This window comes from Pristis pectinata, chromosome 5, assembly GCF_009764475.1.
Source record: "Pristis pectinata isolate sPriPec2 chromosome 5, sPriPec2.1.pri, whole genome shotgun sequence".
NCBI classification, from domain to species: Eukaryota; Metazoa; Chordata; class Chondrichthyes; order Rhinopristiformes; family Pristidae; genus Pristis; species Pristis pectinata.
Genome location: NC_067409.1, coordinates 40,629,337 through 40,656,751, shown reverse-complemented (window position 1 = coordinate 40,656,751; position 27,415 = coordinate 40,629,337). Strand labels below are relative to the sequence as shown.

Here is a 27,415-nt window from a genome sequence, read left to right as displayed (position 1 = left end):
TTTCCTTAATTTTTTTCTGTGAGTTCAGCATTCAACCCCCAGCTGTGTCCAGAGAATTTCTTTTTATATTCTGTTCCTAAACAAGTCCTGCCTTTTAGCTCACTGCTTCAACAAAGAAATTTGGACATTTTCTGACATCCAAGACCAATGAGCTATACTCCAAATGCCTACCAATAAAGACCAATATGCCATTTAACTTCTTAATAGCTTGCTGCATCTGCAGGCTATATTTTTGTGATACATGCACAAGGACACCTTGATTCTCTGTTCTCCACTTGTTCGCAGAATCTTTCCCTTTGTATAATAATTTGCCTTTTGAATTTGATATTTTGCCTCCAATCAAAGTGCATGACCTCACAATTTCCTACATTAAACTCAGTTGACCAAATTTCCACCCACTCACCCAGCCTATTGATATCCTGTCGCAGAGTCCAAGTATTGCAGCAAGACCTCCCACCTACTTTTATGACATCAGCAAATTTGTATTCTTTACACTCTTCCAAGTTATTAATAGAGATAGCAAATAATTCAGGGCCAGGAACTGATCTATTGGATACTCCACTAGTTACAACTTTCCAATCTGAAAAAGACACCCATTTATTCAGATTCTCTATCTTCTACGTAATAAGCAGCCTTCAATCCACTTTGCATAGCCAATACCATGAGTCTTATTTTGTGCACTGGCCTTTTATGTGGCACCTTATCAAATGCCTTCTGGAAATCCAAATACGTTACTTCTGCAGGTCACCCTCTGTTGACTCTGCTTATCATATCCTCAAAGAACTCCAGAAAATTTGTCAAACGTGATTTTCCTTTCATAAAACTATGGTGATTTGCTTTAATTGCATTAATATTCTCTAAATGACTAGTTGTTTCTTCCTTGATTATAGACTCTGACATCTACACAAAATCAGATATTAAGATAACTGACCTATAGATTCCCACTTTTTCACAGTCATAGAGTTATAGAACACAGAAACAGGCCCTTCAGACCTCCATGATCATGCTAACCATCTGTGCTAATCCAATTTACCAGCACTTCGTTAATAGCCTTCTATGACTTGGTGATTCAAGTGATCAATTGGATACATTATAAATATTGTTAGTGTACCTGCCTCCTGCACCCACTCACGCAGTGTGTTCCAGATTCCAACCACCCTCTGGGTGAAAAAAAATCCTCCTCAGAACCTCTCAAAACCTCTACACCTTGAACTAAACTCATGCCCTCTAGTTTTAGACACTTTTGCTATGGGGAGAAGTTTCCTACAATCTACCCTATTTATGACCCTCCAAATTTGCATACCTCTTTGCATTCCACACACCCCCCTCCGCCCACCCCCGTACAACAATCAGCCTCTCTGTTCCAAGGAAAACAATGAACCCATCCTATCTAGTCTCTCCTCCTAATGAAGTACTCCATCCCAGGCAACATCCTGGTGAATTTGCTCTGCACCCTCTCTAGTACAATCATATCCTTCCAGTACTGTGGCAACCAGAAATGCACACTGTACTCCAGTCTAACCAATGTTTTATAAATTTGTACTTAGCCTCCCTGCTCTTATATTCTATGACCCAGCTAATGAAGGCAAGTATCCCATTGGCCTTCTTTACCAATTTATCTGTGTTGTTTCCTTCATTTCATGAACAAGGGACATTTGTGTTTGTCTAATCTGCTATTACACTCCTGGAACTCAGTGATTTTTGAAAAACTTTAAGTAATTGCTCTACTGTCTCTGCAGCTACTTCCTCTAAAACCCTTAGATGCAGGCCACTGGGTCCATCCAGATGACTTACCTGCCTTAATTCCCATTCCTTTTCAAATACTTTGTCCCTCATGATAAGGAGCATTACAAGCTCTTCCATGCTATTTGAAACAACAGTATCTGTTTTCTTTGGGATATCTGCAGTGTCCTTTGTTGTGAATACTGATGCAAAGTATTGATTTAAATTATGTACCATTTCCTCGTTTCCTTTTCTTAATTCCCCAGCTGTGTTGGGGGCCCGTAGTCTACTCCCACCCATGTTATCTTTCCCCTGCTATTATTTCCATTCAAACCGATTCCACATCACAATCCACTGCATCTATAATGCTATTTACCACCGCACCGATACCTTCTTTAATGAGTAACACCACCCACCACGTTTTTCTATTTGTCTATTCATTTGGAACATCAAATAACCTGGAATATTAAGTTCCCAGTCCTGGTAAGCCCTGAAATCATGTCTCTGAAATAGCCATTAAATCAAACTCAATTATTTCTACATGTGCCAACAACTCATCTATCTTATTACAAATGTTACTTACTTCGGATTCAAACTCTGATGCATACTTTTGCTTATATGCTTTGCCCCTCCCTTGTCATGCTTTGATTTCCAGCCACCCCTTTAGTATCCTGTAACACTGCTCTCATTTCATTTTAGAACATCGAACAGTACAGCACAGTTGTACCAAAATAATTAAATTTTTGATTTATTAAACTTTGTCACTTGAACCCTCCCCCATACCCCCAATTACTTTAATGCCCTGCCTTTTGGAACTTGCAGCTTTTGTGTTTTCACACCTAACAAGTGTCTCGGACTAAAGTTGAAAGTTGACATTCCTCCCCAACCGCTCTTAGATTAATATATAAAGTATCAGCTTATTTTGCAAATTAGTTCACCAAGTGTGAGAGGTTTACCTGGTGCTTTCCTAGTCACTCAAGAAATAAGAAAGGTTACTGTAGAGCGAAAAATATGTATTACTGTGGATTACTTTATACATGTCACTGGTAGAAAGTGATTTGGTAAAATTAGCCATAAAAATCTGGTTATGTCATTTAATTTTTAAAGTACTATAAATACTCGATATATACATATAAGCCTGCAACTTACAACCAGACTAATTTAAATATTTAACAGGCATAAATGGAAAGCCATAAATTCACATAAGTCTAAGGTTGTATTAACTCAGCATAAATAATTTATATTACACAGACTACATGATCTTTGATATAATTCTTCATTGGAAAACAAAAACGGTTAGTTGCACATTAATCACTTCAGTCACTTCAATTCCAGGTGCATTCCTTCTATTATTGTCCTTTAGGAGTAAGTCATTTTGATCTATCCCAGTATTATATTTTGCTTCTAACCTTAGGGGAATCAATGATTTAAAATGTACTTGATATCTTGAATAGCTGGGTTGAGGCAGGCAAGATAATATACACTTGTGAATAATATGGAATTTAGCCATATTGAATTACCTGATATAGGAGGCACGAAACAATTTTAACAAGGTCAAAATGTAATTTTTAGTTATATAAGTTGAAAGATCTGGACCCAAAAAGAATTCTCATCCTACATAGAAAAACTGGCCCCTTTCCTTTGCTCCCCGGAAAATATGTTGCTTTCAGGAAGTTCACAATTTTTTTTTGCTACCTTAGAGTCTGGCTGTTTAACACTCCTTGAACAGGGAGTCTGCAAGCATAAGATGTAATAAATAGGAGCAGGAGGAATTATTCACTCCTTGAGCCTGCCACCAGTTATGGCTTCAGATCCCATATCTTCTAGAAATACAAGTACACCACATCTACTGGTTTCCATTTATCCACCCTGCTCTTTACATCATCAAAGAACTTTAATAACTTTGACAAATATGGATTTTCTTTCATCAAATCATGTTGATTCAATTTTAGTGTATTACGATTTTGTAAATTTCCTGCTATTACTACCTTAATAATAGATTCCAGCATTTTCCCAATGAATGATGATAAGTAAATTGTTTCCTGCTTTCTATTTCCCTCATTTCTTGGAGCCTAATAGCTCTCAAGGTGCTCCTTAAAGGCCACACTCCATGAAGTCCAAGAGCCACAAATGACAGAAGGTAATCATTCAGCCAGAATTTGAAGATAATGGAAAACTTTGCTACTTCATTTACTATAATTTGAATGATATTTTATCATTCTTAATGGGGAAACTTATCTTAAGAAATTTTATTTATGATACCATCTACCGCTTTTAGCAGTTGTTCTGACCATACAGTGTCGCGTTGTGAAGAACCAAAATAAAATACCCATCAATAAATTGAAAGGCTAACAGTATGAAAATGCAACTGCTCCTCAGTAGCACACACCCATAACAAAATTCTGCTTTTGCCAATGGTCAATTAATATGCTGCTCATCTGTGTTCATAACAGAAGGAGCATGCAATATCGTAAGAAGCTGTCACAACACCTACAGCCTCCACAGTCGCGCAACATCTAATATTTCAGGAACATACCGGATGGTTACATTTGGTAACGTCCACCACTACCACAAGTGAATGAGGAGCCCTGGAGCACCAGGGATCTCATTGATCTATTGAAGCTAAGGTTCAGGTGCCTTGATTGGTCTCTAGGTTTTCTTTGACGTCTTACACAATAGGGTAGAAATTATTTGTGTCCATTTTATAAATTTAAAATAGGTACAGGAAAAACATCCTGCACCCTAAAAGAGGTTGAAAATCTGTCTTTGTTTTCCCACAGATCTCCTCCCTAACTTGCCACTCATCTCAGTGACAGACTGATAATGCTGATTTAGAATCTGCGATGGAATGGCAGACCATCCAAAGTGACAAGTGCAACAACAGAAAGTAAACACAAAATATAACTCCACAAATTCATTTTTCATACATGTATCAATCCATAGTTCCTCTTTTATGTAGCTTTACTATAAATACCACACATACATGATGCTCCTACAGAACTTTCAGTTAACATGGCAGTCAAACATAGCTGTGTTTCTGGCACCATGTGTGGTTGTAGGCTGAGGGCTTGGCAAAACAGCAGTTGTGCTGTGGAGGACACTGCATGTCTTTCCCATTGCATCTCAGCTCTTCCCTCAGGGCTCATCAATTCCACTGATCTGTGAGAACAGACTGCAGGAGATGAAGTGGATACATTTCTCCACCCAGTTACTCCAAAGTCAAGCCCAGAACCTGGACGGCAACTATTTAAACTTCCTCAAAAGTGAGGAAAGCTGGCCATGTGAGCCTCCGCTGGCAGAGTCCTGCTGCAACGTAACTGTAGATGCAACATGCTCCAAAAAAGAACCACAGAATGTTGGTGACACCTTCTGTACTTAAGCAAAGTCTCAGTACTTGCAACCATGATGCTGAAACCCCTTGGTAGGGTTTTCAGAACTTCTACAGTTCTTGGGAACAGAACCGCAGCTTATTTTCAAGTCTGGGCTCATGTAGTCCACAACTCTGTATTGCTCCGTGGAGCTGGAATGACCTCAACTCTCCAGACATGGATATACCAAGACTGCCTTCCTTCACCTATTCATGCTAGATGCTTGACTGTGCCTCCTCTATGCAGCAGCTGAGGTGACATTCTCAGTGCTGCTTCCTTGGAGGAATGGAGGACAAAGCCGAGACAACTGTTCTCTTCTCAGAGAAAATCTGCAGGGTTCTGCTATTGAGAAACACCTGAGAAAGTGAAAAGATACAGCAGTTAGAATGACAATGGCATGCTGCCCAATAGCAGATGACAGCCTCAGTAATGCAACTTTATGTTGTCAAGATGCTGGAATGTGCATTTTTCCGTACAGTGAAAGCCCCATCTCTGGAGGATCATCAACTTGGGTGTTCTTCGTCTACTCCTGCTTTCTGTGGTATGGTGCTCTGATTTCTCTGAAGAAAAGGGAGAGCAAGAGCTGTTGAGGGTCCATTCAAATCATGGGTGTAGTGTCTAAACTGAGGATGGAAATGCGAAAAACATGAACAAGTTGGAGCGTTTTTGAGTGGAAAGTAAGTGGTTGATGCAAAGGAGTGCTGCTAATTCTGTAGAGTCTATCACATGACAAGACAATGCTGTTGGCAGCTATGAAGTGCCTCTTAAAGGTATGTTAGAATGATAGGCAATACTGTGCCCTTGTAAGCAAAGATGTGCAGGAAGAAATTGTTCAGCTTGCTGGTAGGAAAGAATGGCAATGTCTGTTGTCAGGTCTCATTCAGAAAGATGGAATGATAAAAACCGAGCTCACTCTTACTGGTTTTGAAAAGTCATTGAACCATTACCTGCAATGCGTCCAAGTCCTGAATATGATGCTACTGCCGATAATTTTTTCCATAACCTCAATCCAGGTTTGGAGTGTGTCATCCTTCACATTCTTCTTCCCATCCATGGGAAATAGAACTTCCTTATTCCCACTGCCTGGAGCTCTCCAGTCAGCCTCTGAGTCAGCCTCTAGGCGGCACGGTAACATAGCGGTTAGCGCAATGCTATTGCAGCGCCAGCGATTGAGGTTCGATTCCCGTCGCTAACTATAAGGAGTTTGTATGTTCTCCCCTGGGTTCCTCTGGGTGCTCCGGTTTCCTCCGACATTCTAAAGACGTACGGGTAGGTTAACACGGGTTTAAAAATGGGCGGCGCGGACCCGTTGGGCTGGAAGGGCCTGTTAACCACGCTGTAAATAAATTTTAAAAAAAAACAAGGAGGCATGCATCTGACTCATTTCCTCAAAAACTAGAATAAAGATCGACAGGCCCACTTCAATTGTGTCATAAATAATAGAAGTTTAGGATAGGAATTAGAATATTGCAGGCCTGAATACTAAGTATTTTTCACTTGCCACACCCAAAACCTGCTGAGCATTAAAGTTGAACCCAATTATTAGATGTCAACAATCCCTCTCCCCTCACAGATGCCACTTAACCCCTGCGTTCCTCCCGCAGCTTGTTTTTTTTTGCTCCCAATTATTTGGATATTGGTTTGAAGGCAATTGATGTTATTTGAACATGGTACAAAACAATAATTAAATACTTCAAAAATTAAAAGAAGTTAAACATGGTTAAGATAAAGAAATTGTTACAATTCAATATCAGTGGGTATTAGGTGATACAATTTGGTTTTAAAAATAATTATATTCTGAATGAAACAGGCTCAGTGAGGTGGAAGGGCAGTGGGATTTAGCACTTTAAAAAGAGCACTCAGAATGTTATGGCTGTTTTGAGGTATGGAATATAAAAGCCAAGAGGTAAGCATGAGTTATATAAACTGCAGTAGGAGCTCAGAGTATCGCATGCAATATTTGACCTATCACTTGGAGCTCAATAAGATGCTCCTTACTATGAATTTAAAGGTTTCCAGAATTCATTTCTAGAATTTGTGCTTGTGGCAGAAAGTACAGCATAAACATCCTATTAGCTTCTCCCCCTCTACTATTGGAAGGCTAAATGGGTTGAGTGGGTGCTAAGTGATTGAATGCCAAAGAACGTGAAAATCTGGAAAGGCTGGTGATGTTTGATAATCCTCTGCAGACTGACACTACATAGAAAGGTGCTTTATAAATACAGATTGTGATGGTTCTTATAAAGAGATTGAAGGAGTTTGATGGTGATAAAGACTTAGGAGAAGCTCACAGGGAAATGGAGGTGAAGGATTCCTTGTGATGCCCAGAGGAGGATAAAGACTATTGTAAACTGCTTGGGCTGAATGCAGGAACCACTTTTAATCTAATATAGGATCCAAAACAAAAAGGTCCCCTTCACCAGCAATGTTGAATCTAATACTTTTTGAAGTATTAAGTTGTGAAGGGCACAGCCAGCTGCAGAAATTGTGGCATGTGACCAGAGGATACTAATTATTTGTTGGTATTTTAATGTGTTTTTCAATTAACTTTGTTTAATTGCAAATTTGAAAAGTTTTTAAAAAAATGTTCTTGTTAGTTAAAAGAAATTCAGAGCCTTTGACAATGGTGTACTCTCCAAAGCCATCAGGGTATCCTGGCGAGTGGGCATCAGCAGTGCATTGTCCAAGGTCAGCTCAAGAGCACACAGCAAACGTCACCTCATGGGATGCCTCTTAAGACAGGAGGGTGAGCTCATCCAACCCTCTGCCACAGAAAAAGAAAGTCCAGATGGGTGAGAACACAGGCAGTGAATTCAGGCAGCAAGCCAGGTCTTGGATTATCCAGCCCAATAATTTTCCCTTGAATAAATACTTTACATTGGAAAGTCCAATCAAAGGTCAGATCCTGATAATAATAAATGTATCTGTCCAAAAATTACATTATAAAACACCTTCCTTGTAATTTTGACCAAGAAAGTTAACTTTGTGGTTACTGCATCAACACTTTAAATGTTGTTGTGTTGAAACTAGCCTGCATGGCTGAAAGCTCATAACCACCAGGATGGTGGCCTGCTGAGAGAAATCTCTGAAAATGTGATAAAATGGAGTAATACTTCAGTGACCATGAAATGTGCTATGAGAATATGACTTCAGAAAGATTTTGTCACAATGTTGAGCGAAGAGCAAGCTCACTAAGAACCCAAATGCAGCACGCTGGTACAAGACTGGAGTCAGGATGCCTTCTCAGAACCAAACACAGGCAGCAACTGGAAGGAATCTTGCCTCAGGGATCTGAGGTCGAGTTCCAACACAAAAACTGGATATCCTAAGAGGAACAATGAAACCAGGACTGCTCTAGAGCTGACAACTCTAAGCAGCCAGGAGACAAAGTAGTACCCAAAGGCTTGACCAATATTCTAGTAACCAGTGTTAGAGAAACCCGGGTACTTATGCTAGGCCCCTAATGGGGCTCAGGTGTTGTGCCATTATGCAATTAGTTGAGCATGGGAATCTATGTACTGTACAACAAGAAGGACCATCAATGGGAGCCGAATCGAGGGCCAGTACTCGGAACCCTGACATAGATTTTCAAGATAAATTTAATTTAAATTTTATGGAACGTGAGAGTTTAAAATTGTGGAAATTGCAAATGAATGGAGCAAATTAGAAGAAGGAATGGAATATTTACAACCTGTGAGAATATTAAAAATATGGTTCAAGGATTTACTGCCAAGCTGAGGGTAAACACAACCTAACACAACAGGCTGGGAGATATTTCTTTCTAGAAAGTGAATGGCACAAGAAATTCAAGAAAAACTGGTAAATAACAAGGACCAATGCAAGCTTGAGGAATGTCACCTCATCTTCTGTCTGGGCATGTTGCAGCCTTGTAGACTCAATATTAAATTCTCCAGCTTTAGATAACTTGCTCTTTCTTTTTATCTGCATCAGAAATGGCCATTTCTGCCAGTCGTTCATCTATGATTTTGGCTCAGTTTTTCTTTTGCTATTACTATAGTCTAGCCTGCTGGTCATGCCCTAAAACCTTGCACATAACAACACATAACACAAAGAAGCATCAATGCCACATTAACCCATTTGGTCTCTGTTCAACCCACACATTTCCCCACCTTCTCTGCAACTGAAAACTAACTTGTATTCTCTCTTTCCCAATTCTGACAAAAGGGTCTTGGATCTGAAACATTCCACAGATGTAATACAACCTTCTGAATGTTTCTAGCATTTTCTGTTTTGTTTCAGCTTTTCAGTATCTACAGGCTTTTTTTTGATTTTCAGGAGAAAAATAAAGCCTTAATCATCAAATTGACAAAAGTTTGTCAAACCTTGATGCATTTACCAAATGATTTAAAGTACTATGATATGCAATTAGCAAATTCAATAATATTATTTTATACCTTGTTGAAGATACTGGAGATCCTTGGCAGTGTATTTTATAAGGAAACTGAACGTACCATTCCTTTAATGGTCACTGACTCTGACCACTTGCAGTCTCTTGCCCTGTCTCAGCACATTTGGTGCTGAAATCCTGCTCCATACTTTTGTCACCTCCAATTGGTTATGGAGGTCAACCATCCCATTCCCACAACATTGCTGCTGCAGCTCTGCAGGGCAAGGTCTAGGTTCAATCAATTTCAGTTGCTTCATCAATGACCTTCGTTCCATCATAATGTCAGAAGTGAGTTTGTTCACTGATGATTACACAATGTTTACTTCATTTCCAAACTCCTCAGAAAATGAAATAGCCCACACCTGCATGCAATGCAGCAAGACCTAGATGACACACAGGTATGGGCTGTCACAAAAATACCAGGCAACAACCATTTCAAGCCAGAGAGAGTCTAATTGTGTCCTCTTGACATCTGTCAAAATCCAATTATGTACATCCTGAGAGGTCATCAATGTCTGGACTAGCTATATTAGACACTGTAGCTAAAAAGACCCAGTCAGAGTCTGGGTATTCTGCAATATGTGTTTCACCTCCTGTTACCCAAAAAGACTTTCCATCAACTACAAAGATTCTAAAGGATACTCGGCACTTTCCTGGAGGAGTGCAGATCCAACAAAATTTAATAAGCTCAACGTTATCCAGGATAAAACACCTCCGACTGGTATCCCATTTTCTCCATCATTAATACAGCATGGCTATACTGTGGACTATCTACAAAATGGTCTTGGCTATTCTGAGAGCACCTTCCTAGCCCAGGATCTCCACCACCAAGAAAGAGAAGGGCGCAGGTGGACACCAGAACGTTTGGTAAAATTTTATCCATCTGAAATGTTAACTCTGTTTTTTTATCTTATGTGCTGAATATTTCCAGCATTTTCTGTTTTAGTTTCAGATCCACAAATTTTGCTTTCCAACCACCACCTGAAGGCTCCCCTCCAAGTCACACATCATTTTGACCTGGAAATATATCACAGTTCCTCTCCTCAGTCATTACAAGACAAAATATTCTGTCTTATTCTGATGTAGGACAGAATGAGAAAACTGTCTTCACTTCTAATTCTCAAAGTGGGGGGGGGGGTTAGAAGCATGGTCTAAGTATGACTTGATTAAGGCTCATAAAATAACAAAGGGATTAAATTATGCTTACACACAAAAATTAATTCAATGGGATAGGGCAGGAAAGGTTAGACACTTGAAGGTTCTATTCCCAGAGAGGAGTGGAGTTATTGAACCAGTTGCTGACATGTCAAGGATTTTTTTCCCCACTAATTGTGTTTTAGGCCTCTTCCAGAAGATTACGTGTCTCCATGTAGGTGGGAGTGCAGTAATTGTAATCCACCAGGCATCAAGCCTGTATGAAACAGACTAGATGGACCAATTGGTCTTTCCCACTCTCATGTATGCTTGTTCAAGGTGAATTTTTTAAACAGAGATTCTCACAGGGCACCTCTGAGTTGATGGGGTACGTTAGTGTTATCAACAATGGGGTGAGTAAAGACTGCAGATGAGAGGTGTCACACTTAAAACTAGGCAGTCAGCAAATGAAATGGATGCAAAATTTAAAATTCAGGTCATGCCTGGAGAGAAGAATAAGAATTGCAGCTTCAGAGTAAGCCTGAGTAAGCAGCTTCAAAAGAGGAACAAAATTAACTATAAAACCAAAGGCATTAAATGTCTACAGGGGATCCCCAGATCATCTACCATGAGTGTATTTTTGCTATTTCATTGGAGTTTCTGCAAATCTCCTGATGAGCCAGGATCCTATGAAATGGTGAAGCAGACTTGAGTGGCCTAAACCTACTCCTAATTCATGTATATATAAAAGTTTATTGTGGCTGAAAAAAACATGCCACCTGCCACTCATAAACATTTTTCTTCCATTCAATGACAAATCAATTTCAGCATGGGAAAGTGAGAGATCATCTGCTGTGGATACAAGAAAGACAAATCACAGCACATTTTAAATGTGAGATATTGGGAATGTAAAGCAGCAAAGAGATTTTGAGAATTCAAGTACACAAATTATTGAAGCTAGTGAACAGTAAAAACTTTGTTTTTCCAGCCAAAAAAAAATGTTTCTAGATACAAATGTTTGTACATATGAATTAAGAGTTGGCCATTTGACCACTCAAGCCTGCTTCACCATGAGATTGATTGTATCTGATTGTAGCCTCAACCCTGTATTCCCATCTACCCATGGTAACCTTTTGCCACCTTGCATTTTAAAAATCTATCTACATCAGTCTTAAAAATATTCAAAGATTCTGCTTCCAAGGCCATTTGAGGAAGAGTTCCAAGAATACACAACCATTTGAGAGCAAGATTTCTGACTCACCTCTGTCCTAAATGGATAACCCCTTATCTTTAAACGATGACACCTAGTTCTAGATTCTCCCACAAAAGTAAACATCCTCTCCACCCTCACTCTAATACGTTTCAGTCAGGTCCTCTCTCACAAGCTAAACCCCAGTAGATACAAGCCTAACATTCAATCTTATCTTATAGGACAATCTACCCATTTCAGGTAAACCTTCTCTGAATTGCTTCCAATGCATTAATGTCCTTCTTTAACTAAAGAGAACAATACTACACAGAACTCCAGATGTGGTCTCACCAATGCCCTTTATAACATCCATGGTGATGCAACCAAAGCACAAGGGCATAGAAAAATAAGATCCTGCATGTGATCACCAGAATTAATGGCCCAAGATCTATTTGTCTATAATCAGTGATTTTACAAATGACTGTTGCCAAGGTGCTCTTCACTGGTCAACTGTCTCTGACTTCATACCTTTACAATGTGGTGCACAAAAGTCAGATAGACTCTGGAGATTAATGCACCTTACCTCCTGCTTCAGCAATGAATACAGGCATAGAGCAGAAATGTCCTGAACTAAAAGACCAGGTGCATTTCATTTCCAACCTCTCAGCCTTATACCACAGATGGCTGATGTATGTATCACAAACCCATTCATTTTAATGGGTCACTGACCAGTTAAGTTTTTTATTTTATTTAATCTTAATGCCTCTCATTAATTTACTTCATTTTTTGTTACTTTTTTCAAATACTTAAATTCTATTGAACAACTTTTAAATGACACTGATGATCAAATGCAAAGGCTTTTGACAGGGGCGAGCTGTTAAAAGACATCCGGGCGTTTTGGAGACAGGGCCTTAAGATTTGAAAACTAGAGCCTACTCACTCTACATGGAGCACTCTGCCTGGTGGGACAGCCATGGTAGCAAGGACTCCAGAACAAAAGAATCCAAAGAGCCACAGAAAGCATGCATAGCCATGGGAATAGTTGTTGGGAGAGGGTGTTGGGGGGTGGGGGTGGAGGTGGAATGCCTGATCGAGCATAATGCAGACCATTAAGCTGTAGAAAGAATTGGGTGGGTGGGGGGGGAAGATATATTTTTGATGATAATTACATCCAAGAGCAAAATTAATATATGAACAATTCAAGGTTGGTTAATCTTTACTGATTTTTCCTAAAATATTCTATTCCATCATTAGAGATGATGAAAAACAAGAACCAGACTACCACTCACAACTCAATTTTATGATTAGAGATAGGTGGGGACCAGGTTCCTCCAGCAGTATAACTAAATCCCTCAACATTAATACAGGACCACAGATCTTGAGATAACTAGGTATTAGTTTTTCACTTTGAGGCAACTTTCCATGTAAGCTTTATCTTTTTACTTTAGTTATTACTGCTTTGACATTGATGTATATTCTGGTAACTGTACATCTAAAAATGCAATTTGATAAAATATATATTTTGCCACAGACAAAATCTGTGCATTTAGGGCACAACTTGAAATTGGTATTTTCACAGCTAGCAATTTCAAAGAAAAAAGTTATCTAAAGGGAGATCTTTAATTCAACCACAAAAGGAAAAACATATAGACATTACTGGTGTTTCTACATTGCATCATGGTATTTTACAAGCAAACAGTAGTGAATAATCCTTGGAAAGTTTTATCTCTGTTTACCAAGTGCATTTTGTGGCAAATTTACTGGTAACTGGAAGCTTATGCACAAACATAGTCAAAACAATACAGGATATTTTTCATTAAACTACCAGTTTTATAACACTGGTTCATGAATGTGTTATTGTTTATAAGGAAAATATTGCATTTGATTTTAACATCCAGCATAAAAGTAAATTTCCAAAACAGGCTCTCACCAGATTGTCAAGTCATTAAATTTTCCATCACAAGCAGATAATAGAGAAGTAGGTAATTTTTTGTCTTTGGCAGGGAATTACAGATAATTGTACATGGATGTCCTACTCAGGTGTATGGTTAACATAACTTTTACGACTTGCTCATTCATTAAAATCAGGTTTTAACCAAATATTTATGCACAGAAATCTAGAAGAAGATAGATCTCTGCAATGTTCCCAAATGATTACTAAGATCCTAAGCTATTTAATCTTCAAATGGCATGATGCCAGGTGCCCTGTGGCCAAAATAATCCTTTTTGGCAATTAAAAAAAATCTCTCGATCTATTTCGCTCTTTGTAAGAATTGATGCCATATTCAAAAACAAAATCAATCAATAAAACACTAGTATAAATCTCACTGGTCTTTATCCAAGTCCTTTATGTCACTATTCGAAACTGCTAATGAAAATCGAGCAGAACATCATACAAAGTAATATCATCATTTTATCAGTTCTATGCACCTTCCTCAGCAAACAAAAAAACCTAACAATGTAATGGAGGGCAGAAGCTAGAAAATTAATATAACATGGATTAGATTCAGAGTAATTCACTTTCTAAGAACAGCTATTACATACAAATATTATGGTTGAAAAGATGTATGTTAAAGAATATTTGATCAAATACATTTATCTACAATAAATTACATTGAAGTGAACGATTTCAACACGAAAATCTTTTAGCTAACATGGGATTTGATCTTGCATGCATTTATTACATATTTGTACCACTGAAATGAGAGGTGAATGATGCATCACAGAAGGGAGGTTAATGAATTTCATTCAATGTGTAGCATGGTCTGGTGACCTCCTGCTAATGGAAAGAAACACTGCCGGATGTTCACCTTGTACATGACACAAAGAAATCTAAAAACTGACAAAATGTTTACACAGAGTAATTGATCCTATAAGTGAATTGGGAGTTTCAAATAAATCATGAATTGTGGAAATGATATTCATAAGATTTGAATTGATTCCTGTGGCTAGGTTCCAGTATTTATCCTATTTTGTGTTAGATGTTGCTTCGTATAATAGAGTAGGGTTCCTATTGCATTGCTTGTTGCACAGTGGGGCCAGTGTGAGTTTAGGGCACCCCAATGGAGGGCACAGGTAAATGCCATTCCTGGGAAGAAACAGGCTTGATTTTCAACTGCAGGCCCATCGATACTGGATCGGCAAGCTGTGGGTATAAAACAATTGTTTTGATGCTGATCACTAGATTAAAGCCTTTCAATATTGGCCACAGCATCCAACAAACACAAGGAAGGAGGGGAGTCTGCTTTCTGCTGGAGAGGTATTAGATCAGCAGCAACCCAGATTATTGCTGTGAAACCCAGAGACACAATTTCAGCAAAAATTAATTCCAATCTCTTTCTTTCCATAGAAATGATGAAATTGTACACAATGCAATTTCTGACACTTCTGATGTAAAGTAGCAAATGAGGTTGTAGGATGTGATTTATTAATTGAAATTGCCTACCATATGAAACAACAAAGTGCTTCAGGTGCAGTTGAGATGTCCTATTCAAAATTACAGCAACTTCATTGTGGTGACAACAAGGTTGTAAAGGTACTCATCCTGAAGTTGTAGCCCAACTAACATCAGGAATTACAATTTCAAACTGAGTCCTCTGTTTACTAATAATACACCATCCATGACTATAATCCAGGCGATCTATCTGGGTGTTAAACAGGATTAAAATCAGAAAGAAAGATTATTTTTCATCCTGTAATTTTCTCTTCTTTTGTCTCCCTCTACCTACATTCTCCTTTTGTTCACTTTGTTTCAGTCTTTCTTCATAATCATCTCACATATCTTTGGGACTATCTCTTATCCTTTAGTTCGTCCTTGACTCATTCTTTCTCCTATTAATTAATTCTCCCAATACTCTCATCTATTTTCCTCATGATGCCTCTTGAAATGTTTCCATTATTTGTCCTCCCCCAAGAATTTTTCTTTCTATTTACTTTCCTGTCTCTCTCTTTCTTTCTTTGGACATTCTGCCTTTCTGTTTTCTTGTCTGGTACTTCCTACATTTTCCAAAAACTTTCTCGCCCATTTCTCAACAATTTTACTTCTTTCTGTTCTGATGAATTGAAATGTTAACTGTTTCACTTTACACAGATGCTGCCTGCCCTGCTAAGTGTTTACAGCATTTTCTGTTTCTACTGCTATCTGTTTCTCCAGTGTGTTGAGTGCTCTCCTTTTCCCTTTACATGGAGAACTAGAAGTGAACCTAGAGCTCCAAATCTTTGATGACTTAAGTACTTCTGGAGATTATTTTAACTGAGGTCAATGAAAGGCCAAATTAACTAACATAAAATCATTGTCTAGCTTAAACCCATCCAGGTGGTTATGTTAAAATTTCCTCCTGCATACATCCATGTATTTGGGTGAGTGCAGAATTGTACATCATCTTGTTTCCTCTGCATGAAGAAACTGGAAATGATGCTCTGGCTCTGGCACAACAAAGTAAAGGTCACACAAAAGAAGAATTGAGAAGATGGGGACTCAATGCAGCAGTAGGGCTTTAATTAATATATTAATATTATGTTTTTCCTGTATTTGATAATTGGCAATTGGTTTATTATTGTCACATGTACCAAGAAATAGTGAAAAGCTTTTGTTTGCATGCAATCCAGACAGATAATTCCATACACAAGTACATCGAGGTAGAACAAAAGAAAAACAGAATGCAGAATATAGTGTTACTGTGACAAAGAAAGAGCATTGCAGGTAGACAAATAAAATGAAAGGGCCATGCCAAGGTAGATTAAGAGATCAAGAATTCATCTTTATCATATAAGAGGTCTGTTCAAGAGTCTTAGAACAGCGGGGTAGAAGTTATCCTTGAGCCTGGTGGTTCATGCTCTCAAGCTTTTGTATCTTCTAACAGATGGGAGGAGGGGAGGAGAGAATGACTGGGGTGGGAGGGATCCTTGAATATGTTGGCTGCTTTCCCGAGGCAGCAGGAAGAGTAGACAGAGTCAATAGAGGGGAGGCTGGTTTTTGTTATGAATTGGGTTGCATTCACAGCTCTCTGCAACTTCTTGCAGTCTTTGGCAGAGCAGTTGCCATACCAAGCTGTGATGCTTCCAGATAGAATGCTTTCTTTGGTGCATCTGTAAAAATTGGTGAGAGTCATCGGGGACATGCTGAACTTCCTTAGCCTTCTGATGAAGTAGACTCACTGATGTGCTTTTTTGGCCATAGCATCCACATGGCTAGACCAGGACAAATTGTCAATGATATTTAAACCTTGGAACTTGAAGCTCTCAACCATCTCCAACTCAGCACCATTGATATAGACAGGTGTGTGTACTCTGCCCTGCTTCCTGAAATCAAATGTTTTGCTGACATTGAGGGAGAGGTTATTTATTGACTTTATTACACCACTGTAATTTTGATGCTCAAATTATATGTTAATAGTGAACTTCCTGTTATGTTGCCCAAAGTAACTTTGCTTTAAACAACTTTATTATTAAGCCAGGCTCTAATATTTATAAAAACTGAAGTATCTTTTCATAGAATTGTAGGAAATTTAAGACATAGGAGAACCTTCAGCCCATTGTGTCTCTGCCAGTCAAAAATCAGCTATCCAACCTAATCCAACTATGCCATGCTGGGTCCATATTCCTGAAGGTTACAGCTCTTCCAGTACACTAGTAAAAAGTACTTTTTAAGAGTGGTAAGAGTCTCTGCCTCTATCACACCTTTGGTCTGTGAGTTCCAGACACCTGTCACCTTCAGATGAAATAATCCTTCCTCAGCTATCTCCTCTAATCATTTAGGATAAGATATCTTTATTGGTCACATGTACATCGAAACACACAGTGAAATGCATCTTTTGCGTAGATTGTTCTGAGGGCAGCCCGCAAGTGTCGCCACACTTCTGGTGCCAACATAGCATGCCCACAACTTCCTAACCCGTACGCCTTTTGGAATGTGGGAGGAAACCGGAGCACCTGAAGGAAACCCATGCAGACATGGGGAGAACGCACAAACTCCCTACAGACAGTGGCAGGAATTGAACCCAGGTCGCTGGCACTGCGATAGCATTACGCTACCAGCTAGACTACTGTTTAAATCTATGCCAATGATTTTTTAACCCTCTGCTGAAAGAAATAGGTCCTTCCTCTTTATTCTATCTAGGCCCTCATAATTTTATACACGTCTATTACATCTCTCCTTAGCCTTCTCTATGCCAAAGAAAGCAACCCCAGCCCATCCAATCTATCAACCTAGCTGAAATTTTCCAGTCCTAACTACATCTTCACAAATCTCTTCCTTGCACTCTCCAGTGCAATCCCACCTTTTCTGTGATGTGGTGAACAAAACTGTATCTAGCTTTCAATCTGGCATTCCAGCATTATCTCCCTGCTGTTGCATTCTATACCTCGGTTGATAAAGAAAGATATCACAAATGCTATTTTAGCCATCTCATCAACTTCTGATACGATCTCTGTTATTCCACTCAATATCTTCCATATAATGTATATATACTCTCATTTTGTTGCACCTCCCTGAGTGCATCATTTCAAGTTTCTCTGGATTAAATTCCATTTTCCAAATTTCTGCCCAGATGACCACACCATGTATATTTTACTGCAGTCTGAATCTCTTCTCAATGTCAAACGTAAGGCCAATTTTTGTATCATCTTCAAAATTCTTCATCATGATCCTACATCTAGGACTAAATCATTAATATATATTACAAAAAGCAAGGGACAAATTATTGAGCCCTATTGGGATCCCAATGATTTCCAATTACAGAAATACTTGTCAACCATTACTCTTTGCTTCCTGCCATTCGACCAATTTGGATCCAGTTTGCCATTCTCCTTTGTATCCCATAGGCTTTTACTTTATTGACCACTATACTGTGTGGAACCTTTGCAAAAGTTTATGTGGACTATATCAAATGCACTACCTTCATCAACACATCTTGTTACCTACTCAATAAAAGTTAGCTAGTCTCAACCTTCCCTTAATAAATCCATAATGACTGTCCTTGTTTGATCTGTGCATTTCTAAATGAAAGTCTGGACTGTCCCTGAGAATGGATTCCAATAATTTGCCCGTCATCTAAGTTAAACCAACTGGCACGCAATTACTAGTTTATCCCTTCCCTTTTTTTTAAAATGATACAAGATAAGCAGTCTTCCAATCCTCTGACGCCACTCCTATACTGGATTAAAGCATACAAGGACTAAAAGATTGTTGGCGGATTACTGAAGTTTCCTCCCTTGCTTTTCCCCCAGGTACAATCCTTGTATTTTAAAATGGGCCAACAGTTTGGATTACCAGGTCTTTTCACCTTTTACACTGCTTTGAGGGGATTGCAAAATTAGACATCTGTAATAAAATTAGGCAATTGGGAGACATGCTGTTGAGATACAGCTAAATAGGCCTCCCATCTTAATTCTTCATTTTGGACTTGCTGGTGTCCCTGTTGAACAGCACAGCTCTGTATCCTGATCAAGGGGGCAGGTCAACAATTACTGATGGAGAGTGGCTGCAATTACATTACATCCAAAGTGAGACCAAAGTCTAATTAGGGTCTTCTGATTGGCAGTCTCTATTGGCAATGAGAGTGCCCTTATGTCTGAGTCCTAACATACAACCGCAGGAAGACCGTCTCATTTACTTTGTCTGGTACCAATACACCCTGACTACTTTGAACCGGTGCTGAGGCTCAGTGTCAAATTCTCTTTCAGAAAGGTCCTTGGGGGTGCCTTAGGATGTTTGTTATGTTAAAGATGCCTTATACAAACAATTTTAGCTAGACATACCGAGCCAAATAAAGACCTGGGCCAGAAAATCTGATAATCCTGCGGTTGGACAGAAATGGGACTTAATTTAATGCAATGGAGGCTTAGGATTTTAAGACATTACCGTACAGATTATTATTGTTGTCCCCTGTGTGGGGAAACTACTAACTTTAGTCAATATTGTTTGTTGCTCCACATTTTAAAGAATAGAATGTTCTAACTCTTACATATCCCTGTTGTCTCTCTGTTATTAATTCTCTGTTTTTCATTCCTTTCCTTCTTTCCCTTTTCTTCACTATCTCTCCCCTTATTCTTTTGTCTTCTCTCCCTATCCTCCTCTGCCTTTTACTTATTTTGGGGGGGCGGGGGGGGGCATAAGCTGTCAGCCACTAAGGCCTCTTTCTATCAAAGGCTTCAATTACACTACACTGTTTATCTGCACTACAGAAATGCAACATAATTGCATAATGCCTGCATAGATTTAAATAAAAGCATTTTTTATATAATCCAAGTTAACACCACTGCACAGAATTGATTAATTCATATAAATATTATCATTAATACTGCGGTAATCTATCTTCAGCAAGAATCATATAATAACTACTTGGTTTTGCAAATCAGATATTTGAATTAAAAAAATGTTTTTGGTCTGAAAACTACTTTGCATGGATCTCACATCAATAATTTGTGCATTATTTTCCCAGCGGACCTACGCGAGGTTTAGCAATTCAGATCTGAAAGCTATATCTTGTTTCTTCCAGTTCTTCAAAGCCACATTTTCCTCATGACTTTCACAAGACTACCCAACATTTTTAATAAGAATATATGAAAGCATACAGAGAAATGGCAGGCAAATAGGATTAGACAGATTTAGTTTAATAGCTAGCACTAGCAGAGGTATAATAGACTGAATAAGCAATAAATTTTATGGGGCTGGTTTTTACCCTGAGAGTATAATGGGCAAGGAGTAGTGCATTCTGATTCTTCAATAACTGAGAAAAAGAACTAAAACTGCAAAAGCAAAATACTTAGACAATGGAAATCAGAAATTTTAAAAAACTGCAAATACTCAGTAGGTCAGGCACTATCTGTGGAAAGAGAGAAACAGAATTGCCACTTCAGGTTGATGACATTTCATTTGTTCTGATGAGAGGCCAATAACCTAAAACATTAACTGTTTCTCGCAAGATCTGTTCCTTGTTTTGAATGTTTGCATAGTCTGGTTAAAGCCACGATGGCTATTCAAGCTATGGCAATGAGAGGAGCACGTGCACTGGTTCTTCAAGACTGTATCGGATGCATGGGATTCCAATATGAATAGATCTACCCCAAACAGCTGGGCACCTCAGTCACCCAAGTAGAGACCAACTAAAATGGAGATGGGAGAATCGAGAGAAAGAAAAACTTGCAATCATAGTGTGTCTTTGGTTCCAATCTACCTCATAGTGGCCCTTGAACTTTATTCGTCTACCTGCACTGCACTTTCTCTGTAACTTTAACAACTGTAACACTATATTTTGCATTCTGTTTTCCTTCTTACTACCTCAGTAAGAAATTATGTCTGGATGGCATGCAGACAAAAGCTTTTCACTGTACCTCAGTACATGAGACAATAATAAACAAATTCCAACCAATTCCAATACTGGTCACTGTTATAGGGTAGGAAACAAGGTAGCCAATTTGTACAGCAAGCTCCCATCAAAACACTGAAAGCAATGTGATATTGAGGCAATCGTTTATTTGAGTTGCTGAATAAAGGATAAATATTGGCCACAGTATTGGAGAAAACTATCCTTCTGTGGGATTATTTTACACCCAGTAGATAGAGCACCCAGGGCTTTGGTTACGCATCTCAATATAAAGGTTTATTTATTAAATTCTATACTGGAGTGCCAGCCCAGAAAGAGCAGCCCTGTGATCTTCTGGAAAGTTACCTTCCTGCTTAGATTTAAAAATAAAAATGAAAGCATGTTATAATTCTATTTGTCATTCTAACACAGATGGCCTTTTTAATTTTTGTCTTTAAATGGACCAATCCTTTTCATAAGCTGTGTTCAAGAATGTGGTTTTCAATTTGCCATCAAAGTGTTTCCTTACTAAATTTCTGGAAAATTTATGTTCTAGACGTGAAAAGCTTGACAACATTGAGAAACTATTTCAAGTTGGAAAATCTTGCTGTTTCAGGAGGGGACCATCTTTTCCCTCTAGCCTTTTCATTTCAGTCTGCATTTCATCAATACTATTATAATAACTGTTCTTCTAATCTCTCCTCACTTTTTCTCTCATGCTAACCTATGTGTGGTTTCTTCTCGTTTCTCGAAATCAGAACCTATTGCTGGTTTGCCCTGGGTTCAGAACTTTGAAAATCCTTCCTACTTCTACCTCCTCTCCCTCTTGAATTAATGGCACATCACAAAAAAAGTCCTTTTGAAACTCAGACTTGATGTCATCTATTCACCCCTTCCTGATTTACTGTCTTTTTACTACTTCGATCTTGATAATACCCTGGGTTTCTTAATTAGAAAATATATCAAATTCATATAGAACAAGCCTAACTTTCTGATACACACCCGTCCCTAAATATTCATTACTAATTCATTAAGAAATGCATCAACATCAAGATTGCTGTAAGTACCTAAATCAATTTTCTGACTGTTGATTAAAAGTCAATTTATTGGTTATTGTTACTTCTTAGGAAAAAATGGCTTCAGGAAGAGTGTATTCCTGGACTGCTGCAAATAAGGAGTATTGAAATTCGTAAGGGAACAAAGAAAGACCTCTGGCAATTGTTAAAGTACTGATAGCAACAGATATTTACGCCTAATCTCTATTCTTCCAATTTGTTACTTTCCTAGAGCGGTGTGGGTCTTTATTTCATGAAAGATACGAGTTAAATGTGGCAAAGTACCTGGGGGCAGGCGACTACTCAGATGACCTAGTGGTATGATGGGACATAAATTGTTCAAGGGTGGAAGCAAAAGCTGACACCCAATGCCGAGAAAGGTTTGCGAAAAGTTATTAAACTGGAGTTTAACGATGTTTGTTTTTTTCAGCAATCCTTGTGTCTAAGAGAAATGTATTAGCATATGATAGAAGTTCGGTTTCAACGCAATGTTCACTCGCGGCGTGGTTTTAGAGGCTTGCTTTTACTAGCTCTATGGAATATGATGGACCCTTAAAATATTTGCACTAATCATGAGTGGAAACCAAATGCTGCCCAATTCATTAGTATATGTCATTGTCTCTTAACATGAGTTTGCCCTTTAGTCTACTTACTTTAACATAGAAAAATGTTTCTTCCCATATATACTGTTCTATATAAGCATATCAAAAGCAGCAGAAAGAGCAACGCACGTTAAATTGAACACACTCTCAAGTCATAAAGCAACATGACGTTTGCACACAATACTCCGAACAATGATTTCATCTTTGTATGTCTATTTCATTTATCCTTAACAGTAGACAGTTGAAACGGACTGCATATGAACCCATGTTGCTATCAATTGCATTGTGCCTCTCATCCAAAAGACAAATCTGTCCGGCTGGTTCGCTACAGATCACCTCACCACGGGGCTTGGGGGTGGGGTGGGGAAAGGATCTTAGGGACTGTGCGTAAAATTAACCAACGATGGGCCGACAGAGAACTCGTTCACACTCTGCCGACAGAAAAAAAATAGATGCTCAAGTTGAACAATGACAAGTAGGAAGTCCCTTTCCATAAATGCGTGCGATCACTGATATATAAAATTCAAATGGCAAGAAGTCAATGACTGATGATTTCACCATGATACATGATTTCACTACCAGGTACACGCGAAAACCTGCTAATATCCGTATCTGACCAGCGGACCATCCCAAGATTTCTCGGTCAGCCTTTTTTGCTCTTTACGAACAAAAATAAAGCCTTTTGTTAAATATTTAATAGTGAAGGTCACGTGAAGTCCTGGGGGATGCTCCATCTTTCAATCTTATCGCCGGCCAAGGGACGGTTGGAGATGATGGGGGTGGGGTGGGTGGCATTCTCCAGGCGATGTTAATGCACCTGCTACTCCCCTACGCAACATCCACTCAAAGGGCATATTAATGCACCTCAGCAACATCAAAGCACCCAAGTGCTACATTCAATCTGTCACCTTTCCCTGGAGCCTGCAACTGCAAAAGACGCAATGTTAAGTCCGGATTCACATGCTGATCGTTTAACTAATTCCCATCGTCTTTGTTCTCAGGCGCCGAGCCGAGTTAAGCAAAGGGAAAAAAAAGCAAAATGTTGTTTCGGTTTCTTTGTGTCTCACCCACCTGAGCAGTTGGCTCCTCTGCCTCTGCCGCTCTGACACTCGGCGCTGGAGAGCGGGCTGGCGGGCAGCCCGGCGGGCAGGCTGCCGAGCAGCAGCACGGCGAATAACCAGAGGCAACAACACACCGAGGGTCCGGCTGAGGCGCGCTGGGAAGGGGCGAACAACTCTGACACCACCATGGCCGGAGCGGAGAAGAGCCGCCGGCTGAAGGCGAACAAGCCCGCGGCGAATGGTCGGGGGTGGGAGACGGTAACGCGGAACAGGCGGCGGCGGCTCCTCCTCAGCCAACGGGAAGAAGCGCTCGTCCCCGCACCATCCATCCCCTCCCGCTGCCTCTTCGCTCTCCCTGTGCGTGCTCAGGACACGGCGCTGCTTCTTCAATCCTAATTCCTCCAAACAGCTCCTCGGACCCTCTTCCCCCCTCCCCTCCCCTCCCCTGCCCCGGTTGAAGTGGACGCTGGTGATGAATGGTTCAGTCCCTTTCCTTCCCGCTCCCTGCCAATGTCCGCCTCCACGGCCGCCCCTCTCCGTTGTCCTTCCCCTCCTCACAGGGGCGAATTCGGGGACTGAGCCACCGAAACAACAAAGGAGACGACGGGGCGGGCGGGCGGGCGCATCACATGACCACCGGGGTGGGGGGAGGGAGGGCGCACCAGTGGACACATTGACAGCCACCGAAACACCAAGCAACCCATCCCCATCTGCTCGGCTTAACTTCACACTCCGCGTCCAGTGTCAAGGAATAACTCCAAATCACCCTCATCACCTCATCCTCCCGACTTTTCTGTGTAGCTGAGGCGCGCGCACACACACACACACACACACACACACACACACACACACACACACACACACACACACACAGAGGTAGATGAGCAACGCTTCTTCCCACAAATGAAACGTTATTGTTTAAAGCGTTAAGAGGTGGGTGAACAACAAGACAATAGTGATCAAGCTACCGGACTTGCAACCCAGAGACCTGGACTAACTCTGGGGACACAAGTTCAAATCCGACCATGGCTGCTTTACAACTTAAATTCTGCACGGGCGACACAGCAGTTCCAGCTCTGTGTGTGTGTGTGTGTGTGTGTGTGTGTGTGTGTGTGTGTGTTTAGTTTATATATTCTCCCTCTGACCCTTTCCTTTGGTTGCCTCTCACATCCCAAAATCGGTTTCTGTAAACTACCCCTCGAGTACAATGGTGGCAAAAAGAGTTGGTTCTCTCGTGTGACAGAATGTTGCAGTAAAATGAGCTAGGAGAATGGGACCGATGGCATTGCTCTGCTGGAAGCAGGCATCTGGCAGTGGGCTGAATGGCCTCCTCCTAATTCTTAATAAGTATTGCAAGAATACATCTGAATAAATAGTAAACAAGAGTGAAGGGTTGGAACCGCTCTGAACTCTATATTACCTTCACATTTCAGTTAGGCGTGTAGAGATTCGGCGAATGCTCTGTACGCTGGTCTGAAACGACACGATTAGTAGTCAGTAACTGAGAACCAAATCACTTTGTGCGTATTAGGCATTGTATTGAATTACGGAGTCAGCTTGCTTTTCAAAATATTGATATAAAATCCCCCACATAGAAACTTGACTGGGAATGCACTGTGCGCAATTCTGTTACCCTTCCAACACCAGCCCTTCCTCGCCCACATTTATTGTGCGGATCACGGGGTAATCTTCGTAATGGAATTTGATTTTCAAACGCATAACAGTTCTCCAGTTCAGTTAGCTCGGCATCGGAAAGCGGCGTTGAATAAGGTGAAAACTGAACGATATGTAGCTGGCAGCTTGGGTTGAGAATTTCGCTATCATGCTTTTGTCAATCTACTCATCGAAATTTGCAATAAAATATTGTAAAATGGTATTACGGATTTACGAGACCGCTCCCCAGATTTAAATATACGCAAATATTCAACATAGTCTGGTTCACGCCCTGTCAGGCAATCAACAGGAAATAACTGTGCAGACAAACAGCACGAAACACTTTCCATAAATTCAGCAATTTCACTTCAAGTGGGCGAGAGAAAGAGATAAGGATGGATGTACCGGCTGCAGGTCGGGGGTACGAGAGATTCTAGTTTTGTTGATTTGGGTCATGCTACAGGCTACACTAGAGTGGTTTCCGATTCCTGTATTCCCGTCCCGTACTAAAACGATGACACTCAAACACAAAATGTCTCCGCGTGTTGATGCCACCCTCTCTTTTCCACTCTAAGTTTCCTTCCTTTTATGCGAGTTGAGCAGGAGATTGATGAGCCGCGTCCTGTGGATCCCTTTTCTCTCCAGTCAGACCGCGGGGCATTTATTTGCCTTTCCCCGCTGTCGGTAGATGGAACTTGGTCTTCGATTTCACAAGTGGCCAAATACTCGGACCTGTAGCCAGATTTTTAAAATATGCACATTTTAACGCTGCCTGAACGGGACGTGAACCGGACCATCAAAGGGAATTAATTAGGAACCAGGTGTCTTGATGGTTGAATATGTATCACGATGAAAAAAGAATTGTGAAATCACGTGATTGAAGTATTATATTTCAAATAGAGCGTGGCACTGCTGCAGGAGCAGTAATGGGTCAGCAATCTTAAGGTTAACAGGGCAACAACTTGCATTATAAAATGTCATCAATAATCGCAAATGTCCCAAAGTGCTGTTTACATAAACCACTGAAAATTAATGGACAGATAGAAAAGTAGTAATTAAACGGCAGATCTATTCCATTGGTTACAGTAATTCAAAACTAATCTCATTGGGTTCCCCATCCATTTTATCTGAGGTTTTAAAGAAAGAGAGGAGACAGAGTTTTATAGAAGAAAGATCAGATTAAGATCACAGTTACCGAAATTTGTCAGCAACAATGGGGATAAATTATTGAGACGCACAAGGTGGGATAATTGGCCTTCTCGATGAGGATTTATTAGACATTGCTGAGATAGGAGGGGAGGGTGCAATCATAAAGATTTAGACAAAGGCTTTGAATTTCATACATAGACAAAGGAAACCACTAAAGATCAATGAAAGCAAAAGCGATGGGCTCTTGGGGTTTAGTACAGGAGCAAAAATACTGAGCAAGTGGAAATCTGAAGTAACTGCTGAAAATGATGGAAATACTCAGCAGGCCAGGTAGCATCTGTGGAAAGAGTAACAACTCAAATTAATAGTGCTTCATCAAAACAGCTTTATGAACCTTTCATCAAAACATGTGCAGATCTGGACAGATACTGCAGATTTTTATGTAAACTGGAGTTTCAGAATAGAACATAAATAATGGTCAAGGACAGCACTAGAGTAGTCAAGTATGTAGGATGAGCTGAGCTCTGGACAGAGTTTACCAGAGTGCCAAATCTTACAAACATATTCACTACTCACCTTAATTAATGTACTTCATCTTTCAACTAGGTATGTTATGTAATAATAATTCTGTTCAGCTGATCCACTGAACCAAGCAAAGAAACAAAGTCTAAGTTGAAGAGAGTTATAAGGGTAAGAGGTGGTTCCTGTTATTAAGAAGATTGGTTCATCACTTACAATCATCTTTTGCCAAATGCATTTTTCATACTAA

General features: G+C 39.9%; 1 protein-coding gene across 1 annotated transcript in view; it reads right to left on the bottom strand.

The window, feature by feature from the left end:
* The window catches only part of LOC127570638 (tomoregulin-1-like), a 168,520-nt gene extending 143,938 nt beyond the window's left edge, over nucleotides 1–24,582 (bottom strand). Inside the window, exon 1 of the mRNA XM_052016380.1 lies at nucleotides 23,855–24,582. Within this exon, the coding sequence (XP_051872340.1) occupies nucleotides 23,855–24,173 (319 nt within the window). The 5' untranslated portion in view covers nucleotides 24,174–24,582. The remainder of the gene's footprint in view (nucleotides 1–23,854) is intronic.
* Between the last annotated feature and the right edge of the window lie 2,833 nt (nucleotides 24,583–27,415).